General features: G+C 35.9%; 10 protein-coding genes and 1 pseudogene across 10 annotated transcripts; 3 read left to right on the forward strand and 8 right to left on the reverse strand.

The window, feature by feature from the left end:
• Positions 1–1267: 1267 nt before the first annotated feature.
• Positions 1268–1678, reverse strand: LOC134684453 (histone H3). Its single transcript, XM_063543737.1, has one exon. It carries the CDS (start codon positions 1676–1678, stop codon positions 1268–1270), a length of 411 nt encoding a protein of 136 aa, XP_063399807.1.
• A 1420-nt stretch (positions 1679–3098) lies between these two features.
• LOC134684454 (histone H2A) lies at positions 3099–3524 on the reverse strand. Its single transcript, XM_063543738.1, has one exon. The coding sequence runs from the start codon at positions 3474–3476 to the stop codon at positions 3099–3101; it is 378 nt and encodes a 125-aa protein (XP_063399808.1). The 5' UTR covers positions 3477–3524.
• Positions 3525–3759: 235 nt separating this feature from the next.
• LOC134684455 (histone H2B-like) lies at positions 3760–4134 on the forward strand. Its single transcript, XM_063543739.1, has one exon. It carries the CDS (start codon positions 3760–3762, stop codon positions 4132–4134), a length of 375 nt encoding a protein of 124 aa, XP_063399809.1.
• Positions 4135–4888: 754 nt separating this feature from the next.
• Positions 4889–10817, reverse strand: LOC134684456 (uncharacterized). The gene is made up of 4 exons (XM_063543740.1): positions 10511–10817; positions 8755–9086; positions 6891–7368; positions 4889–5208 (listed from the first exon to the last, which is right to left on the reverse strand). Exons 1-4 carry the CDS (start codon positions 10815–10817, stop codon positions 4889–4891), a joined length of 1437 nt encoding a protein of 478 aa, XP_063399810.1.
• Positions 10818–12498: 1681 nt separating this feature from the next.
• LOC134684457 (histone H3) lies at positions 12499–12909 on the reverse strand. Its single transcript, XM_063543741.1, has one exon. The coding sequence runs from the start codon at positions 12907–12909 to the stop codon at positions 12499–12501; it is 411 nt and encodes a 136-aa protein (XP_063399811.1).
• A 1421-nt stretch (positions 12910–14330) lies between these two features.
• On the reverse strand, positions 14331–14756 carry LOC134684458 (histone H2A). The gene has a single exon (XM_063543742.1). The coding sequence runs from the start codon at positions 14706–14708 to the stop codon at positions 14331–14333; it is 378 nt and encodes a 125-aa protein (XP_063399812.1). The 5' UTR covers positions 14709–14756.
• A 235-nt stretch (positions 14757–14991) lies between these two features.
• Positions 14992–15366, forward strand: LOC134684459 (histone H2B-like). The gene has a single exon (XM_063543744.1). The coding sequence runs from the start codon at positions 14992–14994 to the stop codon at positions 15364–15366; it is 375 nt and encodes a 124-aa protein (XP_063399814.1).
• Positions 15367–16120: 754 nt separating this feature from the next.
• Positions 16121–22046, reverse strand: LOC134684460 (uncharacterized). The gene is made up of 4 exons (XM_063543745.1): positions 21740–22046; positions 19984–20315; positions 18121–18598; positions 16121–16440 (listed from the first exon to the last, which is right to left on the reverse strand). The coding sequence occupies exons 1-4, from the start codon at positions 22044–22046 to the stop codon at positions 16121–16123; spliced, it is 1437 nt and encodes a 478-aa protein (XP_063399815.1).
• A 1681-nt stretch (positions 22047–23727) lies between these two features.
• LOC134684461 (histone H3) lies at positions 23728–24138 on the reverse strand. Its single transcript, XM_063543746.1, has one exon. The coding sequence runs from the start codon at positions 24136–24138 to the stop codon at positions 23728–23730; it is 411 nt and encodes a 136-aa protein (XP_063399816.1).
• Positions 24139–25559: 1421 nt separating this feature from the next.
• On the reverse strand, positions 25560–25986 carry LOC134685495 (histone H2A-like; annotated as a pseudogene).
• A 234-nt stretch (positions 25987–26220) lies between these two features.
• LOC134684462 (histone H2B-like) lies at positions 26221–26595 on the forward strand. Its single transcript, XM_063543747.1, has one exon. It carries the CDS (start codon positions 26221–26223, stop codon positions 26593–26595), a length of 375 nt encoding a protein of 124 aa, XP_063399817.1.
• The last annotated feature ends 610 nt before the right edge of the window (positions 26596–27205 follow it).

Consider the following 27205-nt stretch of genomic DNA (forward strand, 5'->3'; position numbering starts at 1 on the left):
AAGAAAATCTTTTTATACAGTATTTTTCTTGTTCAAAAGATACAGTTTCAGAGATAGTCCACTGCAGCTCTGCAGGACTTAAGAGAGTAAAAGCAAAACTAATCTACAGCATACCAGTCAGTTATTTAAGCATGGACAGATAGACTTGTAAATAAAAACAGGTGTGCATGATAATTTTTCTCAAAATCACCTTTACCAGTTTCAATAAAGATGTCCCGGGAAATTCACATTTCAAACATGTTATTATTACATGTATACAATCAATGCTCATCTTTTAACAACTAATTAGGAATCTTTCTAAATTTAGCAGCTACTTTATACATGTAGTCATAGGTTTTTGAAATGTACACAGTGCAGCCTCACTTTTTAAATACCACAATTGGTACATCATTGAATGAATGAATTATTGCGCCTTGTCTATTTTTCTCCACCAATGGGAAAAAAAGATTCATCCGCACACATGTTCACATCATTTATAAGGCACATAGAGCACCCAAAATAGATGCATTTTAAGCACAAAATAAAGGTATTCAAGAAAAGTTCTTTCTGTAACACACAATTGATGGAGACAAAGTTTTCAATGAGAATTTAAGGTGGACTACTTGGACCCGTACCGAAAATATATTTCAGAAATATAAAATAATTGAATCTTCTCATGTTGTCACAGTAGAATACACAATATGAGTAAAAATTACATACAAAAAGCATCTAAAAAATAAGTGAGAAAATAAGACCGAGAAAAATGCAATTTAGAGAAAAATATAACCACAGAAATTAGAAAGAAATACATTTTAATAATTCTGTAATTAGAAGATGGATTGTATTGTTCTTGGAGTATGTTTTTTCTTACCTTTTTTTTTTTATTTAAATGTATACATGTATGTTAATTTTTTCAGGAGGGTATACCAGAAAATGTATAACATTCTTGTTTTTTCCCGAAGGATTTGGAAGAATTAGATAAATAAAAAATATGTATGTCTCTCTCTCTATTTATCCTTTTATTTATTTTCTTTGCATGTTTTGAAATAAGTTTCTCTATATTTTTCTCCTATCAATACAGTAACCTGACTTGTCTAATCTTAAGTGCAAAAAAAAAAGATAATAAGAAAGAAGAATAAAGAGAGATGTGGAGAGAAAGAAAAATAAAGAAAGATGTGGAGAGGGGGTTTCAGCTATTTTTGATTTTGATGTACAACATATTCAGACTCTTTTTGGAAAATATTGGTGGCCCTTAAAAGGGCCGTTATTGTATAGAGTAAAGGTCAGTTTAAGCACGTTCTCCACGGATTCTGCGAGCCAACTGGATGTCTTTGGGCATGATGGTGACTCTCTTGGCGTGGATTGCACACAAGTTGGTGTCCTCGAAAAGACCAACGAGGTAAGCTTCACTGGCTTCCTGGAGGGCCATAACGGCAGAGCTCTGGAAACGTAGATCAGTCTTGAAGTCTTGAGCAATTTCACGAACTAATCTCTGGAAGGGGAGTTTCCTGATGAGGAGTTCAGTACTTTTCTGGTATCTTCTGATCTCACGAAGAGCGACTGTTCCTGGCCTGTATCTATGTGGCTTCTTTACTCCACCAGTGGCAGGTGCGCTCTTACGGGCGGCCTTGGTGGCAAGTTGTTTTCTTGGAGCTTTTCCTCCAGTGGATTTACGGGCGGTCTGCTTTGTACGAGCCATTGCGATATGTTCTCTGTGAAAATCTACGATTACACGACAGAATACTTTGAAACTTCGAATGTTAGTGTATTTGTGCTAGCCGCAATGTTTGCAAACACGACACTGATTGGCCTTTCGGGGTAATAAAACTCACGTTGATTGGTTGAAATCTCTGTATTATGATTGGACTGATCTGGAAGTTACTTTCACAGCTTTCGATCCCTTTTTGGACTGAAGCTAAAGATTGTTCACCCCAAGCTAACAATTGGCACAATTTGTTTCTATTCTGATAGTGTCAGCGAAAATTTGACATAAGACCAAAAAAAATAATAATCAAGAGTAATGCAGAACTTAATAATAATCTTTATTCAAATAATAAATAATTGTTTAATCAACAGTCTGACACGAAATTAATAATTGACAGGAAATGTAAATTAAAGAGCAAAATAGAAGAAGAAAAAGAGAAAAAAAAACATCATCCATCCATTTTCATCAATAGCCAGTGGTATAGAAATGCAGCCGTTTTCTTAGTGTGTGTAGCCAGTTTCTCGTATAGACATGCTTACTATAGTACACAATTGTCACTCGTCTCAGTGTCTTAAAACAAAGAGAACACTTTTTATCCTCTCTATAGTCTTTGTGTTCTCTCTAGCTATACAGTGTCTGTATTCTCTAGTCTCTGTATCATGTAAAGCCATGATATTCTCTATATAGTATACTGCACGCATACTGGGAAACTTGCACATTGTTGAAGTATTCTTTATTGTTTATATACGAATTTTGCAAATACAAAGGATTTGAGCTAAAAAATAATCTACACAACTATAAACATACGCATAAGTACTTTGTATAGGAATACAAAATATATATTATATATCTAAGAGAATGTGACAGCAGAAGAGGAAGAAAAGAATTCACATAGATCACAGTTAGACAGACAACGAACGAACGAACGAACGAACGAACGAACGAACGAACGAACGAACGAACGAACGAATATATATTATATAAAAATAAGGTCATAGATTGTAATGTGTGTGCTTATATAGTATAATATATAGGACTGCAACTAAATTTACACCAAAAATATATGCAATATTGACCACTAACAACTATGAGTTTTTCTTCCTCTCGTGCTTGCGCATTTTCATCGAATCTACGTTTATATATAGTTGTTTATTTTCTTGGACTTTTATAGGGGAAAAAAAGAAACTCGTACTGTTCTTCATTTTTTTTCCACATCAAATATTGTTATATATATAATAAGAAAGTAGACATCTGTATGCTGTTTATAAAGAAAAGGAAAAATAAAGAGATAAAGACAAGAGAAATGGAGGGAGTGAGCTATGTTTGAGATTGCACAACAAAGTCAGATTCTTTTTGAAAAATGTTGGTGGCCCTGAAAAGGGCCGTTGTAAGTGAAGTTTCTGTAGTGTTGACTTTACTTGGCAGCTTTCTGTGTCTTCTTTGGCAGAAGTACAGCCTGGATGTTTGGTAAAACACCACCTTGTGCAATGGTTACACCAGAGAGAAGTTTGTTCAATTCTTCGTCGTTTCTGATGGCCAACTGGAGATGACGGGGGATGATTCTGCTCTTCTTGTTGTCACGGGCAGCATTTCCTGCCAACTCCAAAACCTCAGCTGCTAAGTATTCCAAGACAGCGGCAAGGTAGACTGGTGCTCCGGCACCAACTCTCTCGGCGTAGTTTCCTTTCCTCAAAAGTCTGTGGATACGACCTACTGGGAACTGAAGTCCGGCACGGGATGACCTAGACTTTGCCTTTGCTTTTGCTTTTCCTCCTTTTCCTCGTCCTGACATTTTGATTTAATACGTTGTTTGACTTGAACAAGTATAAACAATGATTACCCCGTTAGGTGGTATTTTACTATTTATACCCGCAAAACGGATTGAAAGATGTTTCAGTTCTAAACCAATCAAATCATCGCTTCTTCCAGGTAGTTAGGTTGAATGTTAGAAGGTGCTCTCTCCGAAGTTCGCGTTAAGTAAAAACTTTCAATCCGTTTTGCCGAGTATAAATAGAAATTTTTATTTACGGCCATCATTCACTGATTACATTTCAGAGAGTATACATCTGTCAAAAATGCCACCAAAAGTTGGAACCAAAGGAGCCAAAAAGGCCGTAACAAAGGCAAAGACTGCCAGACCCGGCGGTGACAAGAAAAGGAGGAGGAAGAGGAGAGAATCCTATGCCATCTACATCTACAAAGTCTTGAGACAGGTGCACCCAGACACTGGAGTATCCTCAAAGGCTATGTCTATCATGAACAGTTTTGTCAACGATATCTTTGAGAGAATCGCTGCAGAAGCTTCCCGTCTCGCTCACTACAACAAGAGATCTACCATCACATCTCGGGAGATCCAGACTGCAGTTCGTCTGCTCCTACCCGGTGAATTGGCCAAGCACGCTGTCAGTGAAGGTACCAAAGCCGTCACAAAGTACACCAGCAGCAAGTAAACAACGAGAAGTTTAACTTCACAAACGGCCCTTTTCAGGGCCACCAATATTTTTCAAAAAGAGTCTTATTATTGTTGTACATAACAAACTTCTAAATGAAGCTGTGTCCCACCCCAAAATGACAAATTTATTTATATCTGAATTCTGTCTTTTTGTCTTTCTTTCTTTCTTTCTTCTTTTCTCTTCTTTATTCTTCATTTTATTAGCCGATTTGAAAAAATATACATACACCAGAATTTAACCTTTTCACGGGTTATACATTTCTTCCCTCTTTTTTTGGGGGGGAGGGGGTCTAGAATCGAACTATACTTGAATATGTATTGAAACATTATATAAAAAAATATCACGAACAGATTAAATTCACACATACGTCGACAGAGAGAAAAAAGGGGGAGGGGGATTGTTTTAGGATATAAAAACAATATAACTAGAGTTTGACAATGGAGGAAAAATCAGCAATATATCTTTTACATAAAAGAATACATATGAAATAAAGAATAAAAATGTTATTTACATTCAAAAATCAGGAATCATATTGTATCCAAAGCCTTGCTGGTCTTTTTTTAATAGGCTTAAATAAAAATAGTGAAAAGAAATTAAAAAAAATAAACGAATAAAAGAAAAAGGAAAGTAAAGAAAGTTGGACAGGAGAAAGCTATGGTTTTCTTTTTAAGTACAACAAATGCAGATTCTTTTTGAAAAATGTTGGTGGCCCTGAAAAGGGCCGTTGTATTTGTATTTTTCAGCTGGCTGTTTAACCTCCGAATCCGTAAAGGGTACGGCCTTGACGTTTCAGGGCGTAGACAACATCCATGGCGGTGACAGTTTTCCTCTTTGCATGCTCAGTGTATGTGACAGCATCACGGATGACATTTTCCAAAAAGACTTTCAAGACACCACGTGTTTCTTCGTAGATAAGACCAGAGATACGTTTGACACCACCTCGTCTTGCTAAACGACGGATTGCTGGTTTGGTGATACCTTGGATATTATCACGCAACACCTTCCTGTGACGTTTGGCGCCTCCTTTACCTAGACCTTTTCCTCCTTTACCTCTTCCTGACATGTTGTTTGCTTTTTGAAGTTCGATAAAACGAATGACAACTATATCCAAATTATGCTATATATCTGATGAACGCGGCCCTAAAAGAAATACCACTGAATTTTTGATAGGTTGGACCTGATTGGTTGTTTTCGTCTAAATCGGGGAGGTAACTCTGTAGGAATTCTGTACACTTTCAATCCACTTCTCTGAAAATATGTGAAAATAAAATATTTCAAACTGTATACAAATAAAAATACAAAGATTATAAGAGATGGACCAAATAACTAATGATCTCCATCATCAATTAATACTTCTTATATTTTCCAATGTGAAAGAGATTTATTTCCTTTTACTTAAAATACAAGAACATATCACACTGCATACATAAGCAGGAGTTAACAATGTGCAATTGCAATATAAAAACAATTAGTTTAAAGAAAATCTTTTTATACAGTATTTTTCTTGTTCAAAAGATACAGTTTCAGAGATAGTCCACTGCAGCTCTGCAGACTTAAGAGAGTAAAAGCAAAACTAATCTACAGCATACCAGTCAGTTATTTAAGCATGGACAGATAGACTTGTAAATAAAAACAGGTGTGCATGATAATTTTTCTCAAAATCACCTTTACCAGTTTCAATAAAGATGTCCCGGGAAATTCACATTTCAAACATGTTATTATTACATGTATACAATCAATGCTCATCTTTTAACAACTAATTAGGAATCTTTCTAAATTTAGCAGCTACTTTATACATGTAGTCATAGGTTTTTGAAATGTACACAGTGCAGCCTCACTTTTTAAATACCACAATTGGTACATCATTGAATGAATGAATTATTGCGCCTTGTCTATTTTTCTCCACCAATGGGAAAAAAAGATTCATCCGCACACATGTTCACATCATTTATAAGGCACATAGAGCACCCAAAATAGATGCATTTTAAGCACAAAATAAAGGTATTCAAGAAAAAGTTCTTTCTGTAACACACAATTGATGGAGACAAAGTTTTCAATGAGAATTTAAGGTGGACTACTTGGACCCGTACCGAAAATATATTTCAGAAATATAAAATAATTGAATCTTCTCATGTTGTCACAGTAGAATACACAATATGAGTAAAAATTACATACAAAAAGCATCTAAAAAATAAGTGAGAAAATAAGACCGAGAAAAATGCAATTTAGAGAAAAATATAACCACAGAAATTAGAAAGAAATACATTTTAATAATTCTGTAATTAGAAGATGGATTGTATTGTTCTTGGAGTATGTTTTTTCTTACCTTTTTTTTTTTTATTTAAATGTATACATGTATGTTAATTTTTTCAGGAGGGTATACCAGAAAATGTATAACATTCTTGTTTTTTCCCGAAGGATTTGGAAGAATTAGATAAATAAAAAATATGTATGTCTCTCTCTCTATTTATCCTTTTATTTATTTTCTTTGCATGTTTTGAAATAAGTTTCTCTATATTTTTCTCCTATCAATACAGTAACCTGACTTGTCTAATCTTAAGTGCAAAAAAAAAAAGATAATAAGAAAGAAGAATAAAGAGAGATGTGGAGAGAAAGAAAAATAAAGAAAGATGTGGAGAGGGGGTTTCAGCTATTTTTGATTTTGATGTACAACATATTCAGACTCTTTTTGGAAAATATTGGTGGCCCTTAAAAGGGCCGTTATTGTATAGAGTAAAGGTCAGTTTAAGCACGTTCTCCACGGATTCTGCGAGCCAACTGGATGTCTTTGGGCATGATGGTGACTCTCTTGGCGTGGATTGCACACAAGTTGGTGTCCTCGAAAAGACCAACGAGGTAAGCTTCACTGGCTTCCTGGAGGGCCATAACGGCAGAGCTCTGGAAACGTAGATCAGTCTTGAAGTCTTGAGCAATTTCACGAACTAATCTCTGGAAGGGGAGTTTCCTGATGAGGAGTTCAGTACTTTTCTGGTATCTTCTGATCTCACGAAGAGCGACTGTTCCTGGCCTGTATCTATGTGGCTTCTTTACTCCACCAGTGGCAGGTGCGCTCTTACGGGCGGCCTTGGTGGCAAGTTGTTTTCTTGGAGCTTTTCCTCCAGTGGATTTACGGGCGGTCTGCTTTGTACGAGCCATTGCGATATGTTCTCTGTGAAAATCTACGATTACACGACAGAATACTTTGAAACTTCGAATGTTAGTGTATTTGTGCTAGCCGCAATGTTTGCAAACACGACACTGATTGGCCTTTCGGGGTAATAAAACTCACGTTGATTGGTTGAAATCTCTGTATTATGATTGGACTGATCTGGAAGTTACTTTCACAGCTTTCGATCCCTTTTTGGACTGAAGCTAAAGATTGTTCACCCCAAGCTAACAATTGGCACAATTTGTTTCTATTCTGATAGTGTCAGCGAAAATTTGACATAAGACCAAAAAAAATAATAATCAAGAGTAATGCAGAACTTAATAATAATCTTTATTCAAATAATAAATAATTGTTTAATCAACAGTCTGACACGAAATTAATAATTGACAGGAAATGTAAATTAAAGAGCAAAATAGAAGAAGAAAAAGAGAAAAAAAAACATCATCCATCCATTTTCATCAATAGCCAGTGGTATAGAAATGCAGCCGTTTTCTTAGTGTGTGTAGCCAGTTTCTCGTATAGACATGCTTACTATAGTACACAATTGTCACTCGTCTCAGTGTCTTAAAACAAAGAGAACACTTTTTATCCTCTCTATAGTCTTTGTGTTCTCTCTAGCTATACAGTGTCTGTATTCTCTAGTCTCTGTATCATGTAAAGCCATGATATTCTCTATATAGTATACTGCACGCATACTGGGAAACTTGCACATTGTTGAAGTATTCTTTATTGTTTATATACGAATTTTGCAAATACAAAGGATTTGAGCTAAAAAATAATCTACACAACTATAAACATACGCATAAGTACTTTGTATAGGAATACAAAATATATATTATATATCTAAGAGAATGTGACAGCAGAAGAGGAAGAAAAGAATTCACATAGATCACAGTTAGACAGACAACGAACGAACGAACGAACGAACGAACGAACGAACGAACGAACGAACGAACGAACGAATATATATATTATATAAAAATAAGGTCATAGATTGTAATGTGTGTGCTTATATAGTATAATATATAGGACTGCAACTAAATTTACACCAAAAATATATGCAATATTGACCACTAACAACTATGAGTTTTTCTTCCTCTCGTGCTTGCGCATTTTCATCGAATCTACGTTTATATATAGTTGTTTATTTTCTTGGACTTTTATAGGGGAAAAAAAGAAACTCGTACTGTTCTTCATTTTTTTTCCACATCAAATATTGTTATATATATAATAAGAAAGTAGACATCTGTATGCTGTTTATAAAGAAAAGGAAAAATAAAGAGATAAAGACAAGAGAAATGGAGGGAGTGAGCTATGTTTGAGATTGCACAACAAAGTCAGATTCTTTTTGAAAAATGTTGGTGGCCCTGAAAAGGGCCGTTGTAAGTGAAGTTTCTGTAGTGTTGACTTTACTTGGCAGCTTTCTGTGTCTTCTTTGGCAGAAGTACAGCCTGGATGTTTGGTAAAACACCACCTTGTGCAATGGTTACACCAGAGAGAAGTTTGTTCAATTCTTCGTCGTTTCTGATGGCCAACTGGAGATGACGGGGGATGATTCTGCTCTTCTTGTTGTCACGGGCAGCATTTCCTGCCAACTCCAAAACCTCAGCTGCTAAGTATTCCAAGACAGCGGCAAGGTAGACTGGTGCTCCGGCACCAACTCTCTCGGCGTAGTTTCCTTTCCTCAAAAGTCTGTGGATACGACCTACTGGGAACTGAAGTCCGGCACGGGATGACCTAGACTTTGCCTTTGCTTTTGCTTTTCCTCCTTTTCCTCGTCCTGACATTTTGATTTAATACGTTGTTTGACTTGAACAAGTATAAACAATGATTACCCCGTTAGGTGGTATTTTACTATTTATACCCGCAAAACGGATTGAAAGATGTTTCAGTTCTAAACCAATCAAATCATCGCTTCTTCCAGGTAGTTAGGTTGAATGTTAGAAGGTGCTCTCTCCGAAGTTCGCGTTAAGTAAAAACTTTCAATCCGTTTTGCCGAGTATAAATAGAAATTTTTATTTACGGCCATCATTCACTGATTACATTTCAGAGAGTATACATCTGTCAAAAATGCCACCAAAAGTTGGAACCAAAGGAGCCAAAAAGGCCGTAACAAAGGCAAAGACTGCCAGACCCGGCGGTGACAAGAAAAGGAGGAGGAAGAGGAGAGAATCCTATGCCATCTACATCTACAAAGTCTTGAGACAGGTGCACCCAGACACTGGAGTATCCTCAAAGGCTATGTCTATCATGAACAGTTTTGTCAACGATATCTTTGAGAGAATCGCTGCAGAAGCTTCCCGTCTCGCTCACTACAACAAGAGATCTACCATCACATCTCGGGAGATCCAGACTGCAGTTCGTCTGCTCCTACCCGGTGAATTGGCCAAGCACGCTGTCAGTGAAGGTACCAAAGCCGTCACAAAGTACACCAGCAGCAAGTAAACAACGAGAAGTTTAACTTCACAAACGGCCCTTTTCAGGGCCACCAATATTTTTCAAAAAGAGTCTTATTATTGTTGTACATAACAAACTTCTAAATGAAGCTGTGTCCCACCCCAAAATGACAAATTTATTTATATCTGAATTCTGTCTTTTTGTCTTTCTTTCTTTCTTTCTTCTTTTCTCTTCTTTATTCTTCATTTTATTAGCCGATTTGAAAAAATATACATACACCAGAATTTAACCTTTTCACGGGTTATACATTTCTTCCCTCTTTTTTTGGGGGGGAGGGGGTCTAGAATCGAACTATACTTGAATATGTATTGAAACATTATATAAAAAAATATCACGAACAGATTAAATTCACACATACGTCGACAGAGAGAAAAAAGGGGGAGGGGGATTGTTTTAGGATATAAAAACAATATAACTAGAGTTTGACAATGGAGGAAAAATCAGCAATATATCTTTTACATAAAAGAATACATATGAAATAAAGAATAAAAATGTTATTTACATTCAAAAATCAGGAATCATATTGTATCCAAAGCCTTGCTGGTCTTTTTTTAATAGGCTTAAATAAAAATAGTGAAAAGAAATTAAAAAAAATAAACGAATAAAAGAAAAAGGAAAGTAAAGAAAGTTGGACAGGAGAAAGCTATGGTTTTCTTTTTAAGTACAACAAATGCAGATTCTTTTTGAAAAATGTTGGTGGCCCTGAAAAGGGCCGTTGTATTTGTATTTTTCAGCTGGCTGTTTAACCTCCGAATCCGTAAAGGGTACGGCCTTGACGTTTCAGGGCGTAGACAACATCCATGGCGGTGACAGTTTTCCTCTTTGCATGCTCAGTGTATGTGACAGCATCACGGATGACATTTTCCAAAAAGACTTTCAAGACACCACGTGTTTCTTCGTAGATAAGACCAGAGATACGTTTGACACCACCTCGTCTTGCTAAACGACGGATTGCTGGTTTGGTGATACCTTGGATATTATCACGCAACACCTTCCTGTGACGTTTGGCGCCTCCTTTACCTAGACCTTTTCCTCCTTTACCTCTTCCTGACATGTTGTTTGCTTTTTGAAGTTCGATAAAACGAATGACAACTATATCCAAATTATGCTATATATCTGATGAACGCGGCCCTAAAAGAAATACCACTGAATTTTTGATAGGTTGGACCTGATTGGTTGTTTTCGTCTAAATCGGGGAGGTAACTCTGTAGGAATTCTGTACACTTTCAATCCACTTCTCTGAAAATATGTGAAAATAAAATATTTCAAACTGTATACAAATAAAAATACAAAGATTATAAGAGATGGACCAAATAACTAATGATCTCCATCATCAATTAATACTTCTTATATTTTCCAATGTGAAAGAGATTTATTTCCTTTTACTTAAAATACAAGAACATATCACACTGCATACATAAGCAGGAGTTAACAATGTGCAATTGCAATATAAAAACAATTAGTTTAAAGAAAATCTTTTTATACAGTATTTTTCTTGTTCAAAAGATACAGTTTCAGAGATAGTCCACTGCAGCTCTGCAGACTTAAGAGAGTAAAAGCAAAACTAATCTACAGCATACCAGTCAGTTATTTAAGCATGGACAGATAGACTTGTAAATAAAAACAGGTGTGCATGATAATTTTTCTCAAAATCACCTTTACCAGTTTCAATAAAGATGTCCCGGGAAATTCACATTTCAAACATGTTATTATTACATGTATACAATCAATGCTCATCTTTTAACAACTAATTAGGAATCTTTCTAAATTTAGCAGCTACTTTATACATGTAGTCATAGGTTTTTGAAATGTACACAGTGCAGCCTCACTTTTTAAATACCACAATTGGTACATCATTGAATGAATGAATTATTGCGCCTTGTCTATTTTTCTCCACCAATGGGAAAAAAAGATTCATCCGCACACATGTTCACATCATTTATAAGGCACATAGAGCACCCAAAATAGATGCATTTTAAGCACAAAATAAAGGTATTCAAGAAAAAGTTCTTTCTGTAACACACAATTGATGGAGACAAAGTTTTCAATGAGAATTTAAGGTGGACTACTTGGACCCGTACCGAAAATATATTTCAGAAATATAAAATAATTGAATCTTCTCATGTTGTCACAGTAGAATACACAATATGAGTAAAAATTACATACAAAAAGCATCTAAAAAATAAGTGAGAAAATAAGACCGAGAAAAATGCAATTTAGAGAAAAATATAACCACAGAAATTAGAAAGAAATACATTTTAATAATTCTGTAATTAGAAGATGGATTGTATTGTTCTTGGAGTATGTTTTTTTCTTACCTTTTTTTTTTTATTTAAATGTATACATGTATGTTAATTTTTTCAGGAGGGTATACCAGAAAATGTATAACATTCTTGTTTTTTCCCGAAGGATTTGGAAGAATTAGATAAATAAAAAATATGTATGTCTCTCTCTCTATTTATCCTTTTATTTATTTTCTTTGCATGTTTTGAAATAAGTTTCTCTATATTTTTCTCCTATCAATACAGTAACCTGACTTGTCTAATCTTAAGTGCAAAAAAAAAAGATAATAAGAAAGAAGAATAAAGAGAGATGTGGAGAGAAAGAAAAATAAAGAAAGATGTGGAGAGGGGGTTTCAGCTATTTTTGATTTTGATGTACAACATATTCAGACTCTTTTTGGAAAATATTGGTGGCCCTTAAAAGGGCCGTTATTGTATAGAGTAAAGGTCAGTTTAAGCACGTTCTCCACGGATTCTGCGAGCCAACTGGATGTCTTTGGGCATGATGGTGACTCTCTTGGCGTGGATTGCACACAAGTTGGTGTCCTCGAAAAGACCAACGAGGTAAGCTTCACTGGCTTCCTGGAGGGCCATAACGGCAGAGCTCTGGAAACGTAGATCAGTCTTGAAGTCTTGAGCAATTTCACGAACTAATCTCTGGAAGGGGAGTTTCCTGATGAGGAGTTCAGTACTTTTCTGGTATCTTCTGATCTCACGAAGAGCGACTGTTCCTGGCCTGTATCTATGTGGCTTCTTTACTCCACCAGTGGCAGGTGCGCTCTTACGGGCGGCCTTGGTGGCAAGTTGTTTTCTTGGAGCTTTTCCTCCAGTGGATTTACGGGCGGTCTGCTTTGTACGAGCCATTGCGATATGTTCTCTGTGAAAATCTACGATTACACGACAGAATACTTTGAAACTTCGAATGTTAGTGTATTTGTGCTAGCCGCAATGTTTGCAAACACGACACTGATTGGCCTTTCGGGGTAATAAAACTCACGTTGATTGGTTGAAATCTCTGTATTATGATTGGACTGATCTGGAAGTTACTTTCACAGCTTTCGATCCCTTTTTGGACTGAAGCTAAAGATTGTTCACCCCAAGCTAACAATTGGCACAATTTGTTTCTATTCTGATAGTGTCAGCGAAAATTTGACATAAGACCAAAAAAAATAATAATCAAGAGTAATGCAGAACTTAATAATAATCTTTATTCAAATAATAAATAATTGTTTAATCAACAGTCTGACACGAAATTAATAATTGACAGGAAATGTAAATTAAAGAGCAAAATAGAAGAAGAAAAAGAGAAAAAAAAAACATCATCCATCCATTTTCATCAATAGCCAGTGGTATAGAAATGCAGCCGTTTTCTTAGTGTGTGTAGCCAGTTTCTCGTATAGACATGCTTACTATAGTACACAATTGTCACTCGTCTCAGTGTCTTAAAACAAAGAGAACACTTTTTATCCTCTCTATAGTCTTTGTGTTCTCTCTAGCTATACAGTGTCTGTATTCTCTAGTCTCTGTATCATGTAAAGCCATGATATTCTCTATATAGTATACTGCACGCATACTGGGAAACTTGCACATTGTTGAAGTATTCTTTATTGTTTATATACGAATTTTGCAAATACAAAGGATTTGAGCTAAAAAATAATCTACACAACTATAAACATACGCATAAGTACTTTGTATAGGAATACAAAATATATATTATATATCTAAGAGAATGTGACAGCAGAAGAGGAAGAAAAGAATTCACATAGATCACAGTTAGACAGACAACGAACGAACGAACGAACGAACGAACGAACGAACGAACGAACGAACGAACGAACGAATATATATTATATAAAAATAAGGTCATAGATTGTAATGTGTGTGCTTATATAGTATAATATATAGGACTGCAACTAAATTTACACCAAAAATATATGCAATATTGACCACTAACAACTATGAGTTTTTCTTCCTCTCGTGCTTGCGCATTTTCATCGAATCTACGTTTATATATAGTTGTTTATTTTCTTGGACTTTTATAGGGGAAAAAAAGAAACTCGTACTGTTCTTCATTTTTTTTCCACATCAAATATTGTTATATATATAATAAGAAAGTAGACATCTGTATGCTGTTTATAAAGAAAAGGAAAAATAAAGAGATAAAGACAAGAGAAATGGAGGGAGTGAGCTATGTTTGAGATTGCACAACAAAGTCAGATTCTTTTTGAAAAATGTTGGTGGCCCTGAAAAGGGCCGTTGTAAGTGAAGTTTCTGTAGTGTTGACTTTACTTGGCAGCTTTCTGTGTCTTCTTTGGCAGAAGTACAGCCTGGATGTTTGGTAAAACACCACCTTGTGCAATGGTTACACCAGAGAGAAGTTTGTTCAATTCTTCGTCGTTTCTGATGGCCAACTGGAGATGACGGGGGATGATTCTGCTCTTCTTGTTGTCACGGGCAGCATTTCCTGCCAACTCCAAAACCTCAGCTGCTAAGTATTCCAAGACAGCGGCAAGGTAGACTGGTGCTCCGGCACCAACTCTCTCGGCGTAGTTTCCTTTCCTCAAAAGTCTGTGGATACGACCTACTGGGAACTGAAGTCCGGCACGGGATGACCTAGACTTTGCCTTTGCTTTTGCTTTTCCTCCTTTTCCTCGTCCTGACATTTTGATTTAATACGTTGTTTGACTTGAACAAGTATAAACAATGATTACCCCGTTAGGTGGTATTTTACTATTTATACCCGCAAAACGGATTGAAAGATGTTTCAGTTCTAAACCAATCAAATCATCGCTTCTTCCAGGTAGTTAGGTTGAATGTTAGAAGGTGCTCTCTCCGAAGTTCGCGTTAAGTAAAAACTTTCAATCCGTTTTGCCGAGTATAAATAGAAATTTTTATTTACGGCCATCATTCACTGATTACATTTCAGAGAGTATACATCTGTCAAAAATGCCACCAAAAGTTGGAACCAAAGGAGCCAAAAAGGCCGTAACAAAGGCAAAGACTGCCAGACCCGGCGGTGACAAGAAAAGGAGGAGGAAGAGGAGAGAATCCTATGCCATCTACATCTACAAAGTCTTGAGACAGGTGCACCCAGACACTGGAGTATCCTCAAAGGCTATGTCTATCATGAACAGTTTTGTCAACGATATCTTTGAGAGAATCGCTGCAGAAGCTTCCCGTCTCGCTCACTACAACAAGAGATCTACCATCACATCTCGGGAGATCCAGACTGCAGTTCGTCTGCTCCTACCCGGTGAATTGGCCAAGCACGCTGTCAGTGAAGGTACCAAAGCCGTCACAAAGTACACCAGCAGCAAGTAAACAACGAGAAGTTTAACTTCACAAACGGCCCTTTTCAGGGCCACCAATATTTTTCAAAAAGAGTCTTATTATTGTTGTACATAACAAACTTCTAAATGAAGCTGTGTCCCACCCCAAAATGACAAATTTATTTATATCTGAATTCTGTCTTTTTGTCTTTCTTTCTTTCTTTCTTCTTTTCTCTTCTTTATTCTTCATTTTATTAGCCGATTTGAAAAAATATACATACACCAGAATTTAACCTTTTCACGGGTTATACATTTCTTCCCTCTTTTTTTGGGGGGGAGGGGGTCTAGAATCGAACTATACTTGAATATGTATTGAAACATTATATAAAAAAATATCACGAACAGATTAAATTCACACATACGTCGACAGAGAGAAAAAAGGGGGAGGGGGATTGTTTTAGGATATAAAAACAATATAACTAGAGTTTGACAATGGAGGAAAAATCAGCAATATATCTTTTACATAAAAGAATACATATGAAATAAAGAATAAAAATGTTATTTACATTCAAAAATCAGGAATCATATTGTATCCAAAGCCTTGCTGGTCTTTTTTTAATAGGCTTAAATAAAAATAGTGAAAAGAAATTAAAAAAAATAAACGAATAAAAGAAAAAGGAAAGTAAAGAAAGTTGGACAGGAGAAAGCTATGGTTTTCTTTTTAAGTACAACAAATGCAGATTCTTTTTGAAAAATGTTGGTGGCCCTGAAAAGGGCCGTTGTATTTGTATTTTTCAGCTGGCTGTTTAACCTCCGAATCCGTAAAGGGTACGGCCTTGACGTTTCAGGGCGTAGACAACATCCATGGCGGTGACAGTTTTCCTCTTTGCATGCTCAGTGTATGTGACAGCATCACGGATGACATTTTCCAAAAAGACTTTCAAGACACCACGTGTTTCTTCGTAGATAAGACCAGAGATACGTTTGACACCACCTCGTCTTGCTAAACGACGGATTGCTGGTTTGGTGATACCTTGGATATTATCACGCAACACCTTCCTGTGACGTTTGGCGCCTCCTTTACCTAGACCTTTTCCTCCTTTACCTCTTCCTGACATGTTGTTTGCTTTTTGAAGTTCGATAAAACGAATGACAACTATATCCAAATTATGCTATATATCTGATGAACGCGGCCCTAAAAGAAATACCACTGAATTTTTGATAGGTTGGACCTGATTGGTTGTTTTCGTCTAAATCGGGGAGGTAACTCTGTAGGAATTCTGTACACTTTCAATCCACTTCTCTGAAAATATGTGAAAATAAAATATTTCAAACTGTATACAAATAAAAATACAAAGATTATAAGAGATGGACCAAATAACTAATGATCTCCATCATCAATTAATACTTCTTATATTTTCCAATGTGAAAGAGATTTATTTCCTTTTACTTAAAATACAAGAACATATCACACTGCATACATAAGCAGGAGTTAACAATGTGCAATTGCAATATAAAAACAATTAGTTTAAAGAAAATCTTTTTATACAGTATTTTTCTTGTTCAAAAGATACAGTTTCAGAGATAGTCCACTGCAGCTCTGCAGACTTAAGAGAGTAAAAGCAAAACTAATCTACAGCATACCAGTCAGTTATTTAAGCATGGACAGATAGACTTGTAAATAAAAACAGGTGTGCATGATAATTTTTCTCAAAATCACCTTTACCAGTTTCAATAAAGATGTCCCGGGAAATTCACATTTCAAACATGTTATTATTACATGTATACAATCAATGCTCATCTTTTAACAACTAATTAGGAATCTTTCTAAATTTAGCAGCTACTTTATACATGTAGTCATAGGTTTTTGAAATGTACACAGTGCAGCCTCACTTTTTAAATACCACAATTGGTACATCATTGAATGAATGAATTATTGCGCCTTGTCTATTTTTCTCCACCAATGGGAAAAAAAGATTCATCCGCACACATGTTCACATCATTTATAAGGCACATAGAGCACCCAAAATAGATGCATTTTAAGCACAAAATAAAGGTATTCAAGAAAAAGTTCTTTCTGTAACACACAATTGATGGAGACAAAGTTTTCAATGAGAATTTAAGGTGGACTACTTGGACCCGTACCGAAAATATATTTCAGAAATATAAAATAATTGAATCTTCTCATGTTGTCACAGTAGAATACACAATATGAGTAAAAATTACATACAAAAAGCATCTAAAAAATAAGTGAGAAAATAAGACCGAGAAAAATGCAATTTAGAGAAAAATATAACCACAGAAATTAGAAAGAAATACATTTTAATAATTCTGTAATTAGAAGATGGATTGTATTGTTCTTGGAGTATGTTTTTTCTTACCTTTTTTTTTTTATTTAAATGTATACATGTATGTTAATTTTTTCAGGAGGGTATACCAGAAAATGTATAACATTCTTGTTTTTTCCCGAAGGATTTGGAAGAATTAGATAAATAAAAAATATGTATGTCTCTCTCTCTATTTATCCTTTTATTTATTTTCTTTGCATGTTTTGAAATAAGTTTCTCTATATTTTTCTCCTATCAATACAGTAACCTGACTTGTCTAATCTTAAGTGCAAAAAAAAAAGATAATAAGAAAGAAGAATAAAGAGAGATGTGGAGAGAAAGAAAAATAAAGAAAGATGTGGAGAGGGGGTTTCAGCTATTTTTGATTTTGATGTACAACATATTCAGACTCTTTTTGGAAAATATTGGTGGCCCTTAAAAGGGCCGTTATTGTATAGAGTAAAGGTCAGTTTAAGCACGTTCTCCACGGATTCTGCGAGCCAACTGGATGTCTTTGGGCATGATGGTGACTCTCTTGGCGTGGATTGCACACAAGTTGGTGTCCTCGAAAAGACCAACGAGGTAAGCTTCACTGGCTTCCTGGAGGGCCATAACGGCAGAGCTCTGGAAACGTAGATCAGTCTTGAAGTCTTGAGCAATTTCACGAACTAATCTCTGGAAGGGGAGTTTCCTGATGAGGAGTTCAGTACTTTTCTGGTATCTTCTGATCTCACGAAGAGCGACTGTTCCTGGCCTGTATCTATGTGGCTTCTTTACTCCACCAGTGGCAGGTGCGCTCTTACGGGCGGCCTTGGTGGCAAGTTGTTTTCTTGGAGCTTTTCCTCCAGTGGATTTACGGGCGGTCTGCTTTGTACGAGCCATTGCGATATGTTCTCTGTGAAAATCTACGATTACACGACAGAATACTTTGAAACTTCGAATGTTAGTGTATTTGTGCTAGCCGCAATGTTTGCAAACACGACACTGATTGGCCTTTCGGGGTAATAAAACTCACGTTGATTGGTTGAAATCTCTGTATTATGATTGGACTGATCTGGAAGTTACTTTCACAGCTTTCGATCCCTTTTTGGACTGAAGCTAAAGATTGTTCACACCCAAGCTAACAATTGGCACAATTTGTTTCTATTCTGATAGTGTCAGCGAAAATTTGACATAAGACCAAAAAAAATAATAATCAAGAGTAATGCAGAACTTAATAATAATCTTTATTCAAATAATAAATAATTGTTTAATCAACAGTCTGACACGAAATTAATAATTGACAGGAAATGTAAATTAAAGAGCAAAATAGAAGAAGAAAAAGAGAAAAAAAAACATCATCCATCCATTTTCATCAATAGCCAGTGGTATAGAAATGCAGCCGTTTTCTTAGTGTGTGTAGCCAGTTTCTCGTATAGACATGCTTACTATAGTACACAATTGTCACTCGTCTCAGTGTCTTAAAACAAAGAGAACACTTTTTATCCTCTCTATAGTCTTTGTGTTCTCTCTAGCTATACAGTGTCTGTATTCTCTAGTCTCTGTATCATGTAAAGCCATGATATTCTCTATATAGTATACTGCACGCATACTGGGAAACTTGCACATTGTTGAAGTATTCTTTATTGTTTATATACGAATTTTGCAAATACAAAGGATTTGAGCTAAAAAATAATCTACACAACTATAAACATACGCATAAGTACTTTGTATAGGAATACAAAATATATATTATATATCTAAGAGAATGTGACAGCAGAAGAGGAAGAAAAGAATTCACATAGATCACAGTTAGACAGACAACGAACGAACGAACGAACGAACGAACGAACGAACGAACGAACGAACGAACGAACGAATATATATTATATAAAAATAAGGTCATAGATTGTAATGTGTGTGCTTATATAGTATAATATATAGGACTGCAACTAAATTTACACCAAAAATATATGCAATATTGACCACTAACAACTATGAGTTTTTCTTCCTCTCGTGCTTGCGCATTTTCATCGAATCTACGTTTATATATAGTTGTTTATTTTCTTGGACTTTTATAGGGGAAAAAAAGAAACTCGTACTGTTCTTCATTTTTTTTCCACATCAAATATTGTTATATATATAATAAGAAAGTAGACATCTGTATGCTGTTTATAAAGAAAAGGAAAAATAAAGAGATAAAGACAAGAGAAATGGAGGGAGTGAGCTATGTTTGAGATTGCACAACAAAGTCAGATTCTTTTTGAAAAATGTTGGTGGCCCTGAAAAGGGCCGTTGTAAGTGAAGTTTCTGTAGTGTTGACTTTACTTGGCAGCTTTCTGTGTCTTCTTTGGCAGAAGTACAGCCTGGATGTTTGGTAAAACACCACCTTGTGCAATGGTTACACCAGAGAGAAGTTTGTTCAATTCTTCGTCGTTTCTGATGGCCAACTGGAGATGACGGGGGATGATTCTGCTCTTCTTGTTGTCACGGGCAGCATTTCCTGCCAACTCCAAAACCTCAGCTGCTAAGTATTCCAAGACAGCGGCAAGGTAGACTGGTGCTCCGGCACCAACTCTCTCGGCGTAGTTTCCTTTCCTCAAAAGTCTGTGGATACGACCTACTGGGAACTGAAGTCCGGCACGGGATGACCTAGACTTTGCCTTTGCTTTTGCTTTTCCTCCTTTTCCTCGTCCTGACATTTTGATTTAATACGTTGTTTGACTTGAACAAGTATAAACAATGATTACCCCGTTAGGTGGTATTTTACTATTTATACCCGCAAAACGGATTGAAAGATGTTTCAGTTCTAAACCAATCAAATCATCGCTTCTTCCAGGTAGTTAGGTTGAATGTTAGAAGGTGCTCTCTCCGAAGTTCGCGTTAAGTAAAAACTTTCAATCCGTTTTGCCGAGTATAAATAGAAATTTTTATTTACGGCCATCATTCACTGATTACATTTCAGAGAGTATACATCTGTCAAAAATGCCACCAAAAGTTGGAACCAAAGGAGCCAAAAAGGCCGTAACAAAGGCAAAGACTGCCAGACCCGGCGGTGACAAGAAAAGGAGGAGGAAGAGGAGAGAATCCTATGCCATCTACATCTACAAAGTCTTGAGACAGGTGCACCCAGACACTGGAGTATCCTCAAAGGCTATGTCTATCATGAACAGTTTTGTCAACGATATCTTTGAGAGAATCGCTGCAGAAGCTTCCCGTCTCGCTCACTACAACAAGAGATCTACCATCACATCTCGGGAGATCCAGACTGCAGTTCGTCTGCTCCTACCCGGTGAATTGGCCAAGCACGCTGTCAGTGAAGGTACCAAAGCCGTCACAAAGTACACCAGCAGCAAGTAAACAACGAGAAGTTTAACTTCACAAACGGCCCTTTTCAGGGCCACCAATATTTTTCAAAAAGAGTCTTATTATTGTTGTACATAACAAACTTCTAAATGAAGCTGTGTCCCACCCCAAAATGACAAATTTATTTATATCTGAATTCTGTCTTTTTGTCTTTCTTTCTTTCTTTCTTCTTTTCTCTTCTTTATTCTTCATTTTATTAGCCGATTTGAAAAAATATACATACACCAGAATTTAACCTTTTCACGGGTTATACATTTCTTCCCTCTTTTTTTGGGGGGGAGGGGGTCTAGAATCGAACTATACTTGAATATGTATTGAAACATTATATAAAAAAATATCACGAACAGATTAAATTCACACATACGTCGACAGAGAGAAAAAAGGGGGAGGGGGATTGTTTTAGGATATAAAAACAATATAACTAGAGTTTGACAATGGAGGAAAAATCAGCAATATATCTTTTACATAAAAGAATACATATGAAATAAAGAATAAAAATGTTATTTACATTCAAAAATCAGGAATCATATTGTATCCAAAGCCTTGCTGGTCTTTTTTTAATAGGCTTAAATAAAAATAGTGAAAAGAAATTAAAAAAAATAAACGAATAAAAGAAAAAGGAAAGTAAAGAAAGTTGGACAGGAGAAAGCTATGGTTTTCTTTTTAAGTACAACAAATGCAGATTCTTTTTGAAAAATGTTGGTGGCCCTGAAAAGGGCCGTTGTATTTGTATTTTTCAGCTGGCTGTTTAACCTCCGAATCCGTAAAGGGTACGGCCTTGACGTTTCAGGGCGTAGACAACATCCATGGCGGTGACAGTTTTCCTCTTTGCATGCTCAGTGTATGTGACAGCATCACGGATGACATTTTCCAAAAAGACTTTCAAGACACCACGTGTTTCTTCGTAGATAAGACCAGAGATACGTTTGACACCACCTCGTCTTGCTAAACGACGGATTGCTGGTTTGGTGATACCTTGGATATTATCACGCAACACCTTCCTGTGACGTTTGGCGCCTCCTTTACCTAGACCTTTTCCTCCTTTACCTCTTCCTGACATGTTGTTTGCTTTTTGAAGTTCGATAAAACGAATGACAACTATATCCAAATTATGCTATATATCTGATGAACGCGGCCCTAAAAGAAATACCACTGAATTTTTGATAGGTTGGACCTGATTGGTTGTTTTCGTCTAAATCGGGGAGGTAACTCTGTAGGAATTCTGTACACTTTCAATCCACTTCTCTGAAAATATGTGAAAATAAAATATTTCAAACTGTATACAAATAAAAATACAAAGATTATAAGAGATGGACCAAATAACTAATGATCTCCATCATCAATTAATACTTCTTATATTTTCCAATGTGAAAGAGATTTATTTCCTTTTACTTAAAATACAAGAACATATCACACTGCATACATAAGCAGGAGTTAACAATGTGCAATTGCAATATAAAAACAATTAGTTTAAAGAAAATCTTTTTATACAGTATTTTTCTTGTTCAAAAGATACAGTTTCAGAGATAGTCCACTGCAGCTCTGCAGACTTAAGAGAGTAAAAGCAAAACTAATCTACAGCATACCAGTCAGTTATTTAAGCATGGACAGATAGACTTGTAAATAAAAACAGGTGTGCATGATAATTTTTCTCAAAATCACCTTTACCAGTTTCAATAAAGATGTCCCGGGAAATTCACATTTCAAACATGTTATTATTACATGTATACAATCAATGCTCATCTTTTAACAACTAATTAGGAATCTTTCTAAATTTAGCAGCTACTTTATACATGTAGTCATAGGTTTTTGAAATGTACACAGTGCAGCCTCACTTTTTAAATACCACAATTGGTACATCATTGAATGAATGAATTATTGCGCCTTGTCTATTTTTCTCCACCAATGGGAAAAAAAGATTCATCCGCACACATGTTCACATCATTTATAAGGCACATAGAGCACCCAAAATAGATGCATTTTAAGCACAAAATAAAGGTATTCAAGAAAAAGTTCTTTCTGTAACACACAATTGATGGAGACAAAGTTTTCAATGAGAATTTAAGGTGGACTACTTGGACCCGTACCGAAAATATATTTCAGAAATATAAAATAATTGAATCTTCTCATGTTGTCACAGTAGAATACACAATATGAGTAAAAATTACATACAAAAAGCATCTAAAAAATAAGTGAGAAAATAAGACCGAGAAAAATGCAATTTAGAGAAAAATATAACCACAGAAATTAGAAAGAAATACATTTTAATAATTCTGTAATTAGAAGATGGATTGTATTGTTCTTGGAGTATGTTTTTTCTTACCTTTTTTTTTTTTATTTAAATGTATACATGTATGTTAATTTTTTCAGGAGGGTATACCAGAAAATGTATAACATTCTTGTTTTTTCCCGAAGGATTTGGAAGAATTAGATAAATAAAAAATATGTATGTCTCTCTCTCTATTTATCCTTTTATTTATTTTCTTTGCATGTTTTGAAATAAGTTTCTCTATATTTTTCTCCTATCAATACAGTAACCTGACTTGTCTAATCTTAAGTGCAAAAAAAAAAGATAATAAGAAAGAAGAATAAAGAGAGATGTGGAGAGAAAGAAAAATAAAGAAAGATGTGGAGAGGGGGTTTCAGCTATTTTTGATTTTGATGTACAACATATTCAGACTCTTTTTGGAAAATATTGGTGGCCCTTAAAAGGGCCGTTATTGTATAGAGTAAAGGTCAGTTTAAGCACGTTCTCCACGGATTCTGCGAGCCAACTGGATGTCTTTGGGCATGATGGTGACTCTCTTGGCGTGGATTGCACACAAGTTGGTGTCCTCGAAAAGACCAACGAGGTAAGCTTCACTGGCTTCCTGGAGGGCCATAACGGCAGAGCTCTGGAAACGTAGATCAGTCTTGAAGTCTTGAGCAATTTCACGAACTAATCTCTGGAAGGGGAGTTTCCTGATGAGGAGTTCAGTACTTTTCTGGTATCTTCTGATCTCACGAAGAGCGACTGTTCCTGGCCTGTATCTATGTGGCTTCTTTACTCCACCAGTGGCAGGTGCGCTCTTACGGGCGGCCTTGGTGGCAAGTTGTTTTCTTGGAGCTTTTCCTCCAGTGGATTTACGGGCGGTCTGCTTTGTACGAGCCATTGCGATATGTTCTCTGTGAAAATCTACGATTACACGACAGAATACTTTGAAACTTCGAATGTTAGTGTATTTGTGCTAGCCGCAATGTTTGCAAACACGACACTGATTGGCCTTTCGGGGTAATAAAACTCACGTTGATTGGTTGAAATCTCTGTATTATGATTGGACTGATCTGGAAGTTACTTTCACAGCTTTCGATCCCTTTTTGGACTGAAGCTAAAGATTGTTCACCCCCAAGCTAACAATTGGCACAATTTGTTTCTATTCTGATAGTGTCAGCGAAAATTTGACATAAGACCAAAAAAAATAATAATCAAGAGTAATGCAGAACTTAATAATAATCTTTATTCAAATAATAAATAATTGTTTAATCAACAGTCTGACACGAAATTAATAATTGACAGGAAATGTAAATTAAAGAGCAAAATAGAAGAAGAAAAAGAGAAAAAAAAACATCATCCATCCATTTTCATCAATAGCCAGTGGTATAGAAATGCAGCCGTTTTCTTAGTGTGTGTAGCCAGTTTCTCGTATAGACATGCTTACTATAGTACACAATTGTCACTCGTCTCAGTGTCTTAAAACAAAGAGAACACTTTTTATCCTCTCTATAGTCTTTGTGTTCTCTCTAGCTATACAGTGTCTGTATTCTCTAGTCTCTGTATCATGTAAAGCCATGATATTCTCTATATAGTATACTGCACGCATACTGGGAAACTTGCACATTGTTGAAGTATTCTTTATTGTTTATATACGAATTTTGCAAATACAAAGGATTTGAGCTAAAAAATAATCTACACAACTATAAACATACGCATAAGTACTTTGTATAGGAATACAAAATATATATTATATATCTAAGAGAATGTGACAGCAGAAGAGGAAGAAAAGAATTCACATAGATCACAGTTAGACAGACAACGAACGAACGAACGAACGAACGAACGAACGAACGAACGAACGAACGAACGAACGAATATATATTATATAAAAATAAGGTCATAGATTGTAATGTGTGTGCTTATATAGTATAATATATAGGACTGCAACTAAATTTACACCAAAAATATATGCAATATTGACCACTAACAACTATGAGTTTTTCTTCCTCTCGTGCTTGCGCATTTTCATCGAATCTACGTTTATATATAGTTGTTTATTTTCTTGGACTTTTATAGGGGAAAAAAAGAAACTCGTACTGTTCTTCATTTTTTTTCCACATCAAATATTGTTATATATATAATAAGAAAGTAGACATCTGTATGCTGTTTATAAAGAAAAGGAAAAATAAAGAGATAAAGACAAGAGAAATGGAGGGAGTGAGCTATGTTTGAGATTGCACAACAAAGTCAGATTCTTTTTGAAAAATGTTGGTGGCCCTGAAAAGGGCCGTTGTAAGTGAAGTTTCTGTAGTGTTGACTTTACTTGGCAGCTTTCTGTGTCTTCTTTGGCAGAAGTACAGCCTGGATGTTTGGTAAAACACCACCTTGTGCAATGGTTACACCAGAGAGAAGTTTGTTCAATTCTTCGTCGTTTCTGATGGCCAACTGGAGATGACGGGGGATGATTCTGCTCTTCTTGTTGTCACGGGCAGCATTTCCTGCCAACTCCAAAACCTCAGCTGCTAAGTATTCCAAGACAGCGGCAAGGTAGACCTGGTGCTCCGGCACCAACTCTCTCGGCGTAGTTTCCTTTCCTCAAAAGTCTGTGGATACGACCTACTGGGAACTGAAGTCCGGCACGGGATGACCTAGACTTTGCCTTTGCTTTTGCTTTTCCTCCTTTTCCTCGTCCTGACATTTTGATTTAATACGTTGTTTGACTTGAACAAGTATAAACAATGATTACCCCGTTAGGTGGTATTTTACTATTTATACCCGCAAAACGGATTGAAAGATGTTTCAGTTCTAAACCAATCAAATCATCGCTTCTTCCAGGTAGTTAGGTTGAATGTTAGAAGGTGCTCTCTCCGAAGTTCGCGTTAAGTAAAACTTTCAATCCGTTTTGCCGAGTATAAATAGAAATTTTTATTTACGGCCATCATTCACTGATTACATTTCAGAGAGTATACATCTGTCAAAAATGCCACCAAAAGTTGGAACCAAAGGAGCCAAAAAGGCCGTAACAAAGGCAAAGACTGCCAGACCCGGCGGTGACAAGAAAAGGAGGAGGAAGAGGAGAGAATCCTATGCCATCTACATCTACAAAGTCTTGAGACAGGTGCACCCAGACACTGGAGTATCCTCAAAGGCTATGTCTATCATGAACAGTTTTGTCAACGATATCTTTGAGAGAATCGCTGCAGAAGCTTCCCGTCTCGCTCACTACAACAAGAGATCTACCATCACATCTCGGGAGATCCAGACTGCAGTTCGTCTGCTCCTACCCGGTGAATTGGCCAAGCACGCTGTCAGTGAAGGTACCAAAGCCGTCACAAAGTACACCAGCAGCAAGTAAACAACGAGAAGTTTAACTTCACAAACGGCCCTTTTCAGGGCCACCAATATTTTTCAAAAAGAGTCTTATTATTGTTGTACATAACAAACTTCTAAATGAAGCTGTGTCCCACCCCAAAATGACAAATTTATTTATATCTGAATTCTGTCTTTTTGTCTTTCTTTCTTTCTTTCTTCTTTTCTCTTCTTTATTCTTCATTTTATTAGCCGATTTGAAAAAATATACATACACCAGAATTTAACCTTTTCACGGGTTATACATTTCTTCCCTCTTTTTTTGGGGGGGAGGGGGTCTAGAATCGAACTATACTTGAATATGTATTGAAACATTATATAAAAAAATATCACGAACAGATTAAATTCACACATACGTCGACAGAGAGAAAAAAGGGGGAGGGGGATTGTTTTAGGATATAAAAACAATATAACTAGAGTTTGACAATGGAGGAAAAATCAGCAATATATCTTTTACATAAAAGAATACATATGAAATAAAGAATAAAAATGTTATTTACATTCAAAAATCAGGAATCATATTGTATCCAAAGCCTTGCTGGTCTTTTTTTAATAGGCTTAAATAAAAATAGTGAAAAGAAATTAAAAAAAATAAA

Source organism: Mytilus trossulus, chromosome 9 (genome assembly GCF_036588685.1).
Source record: "Mytilus trossulus isolate FHL-02 chromosome 9, PNRI_Mtr1.1.1.hap1, whole genome shotgun sequence".
NCBI lineage: Eukaryota > Metazoa > Mollusca > Bivalvia > Mytilida > Mytilidae > Mytilus > Mytilus trossulus.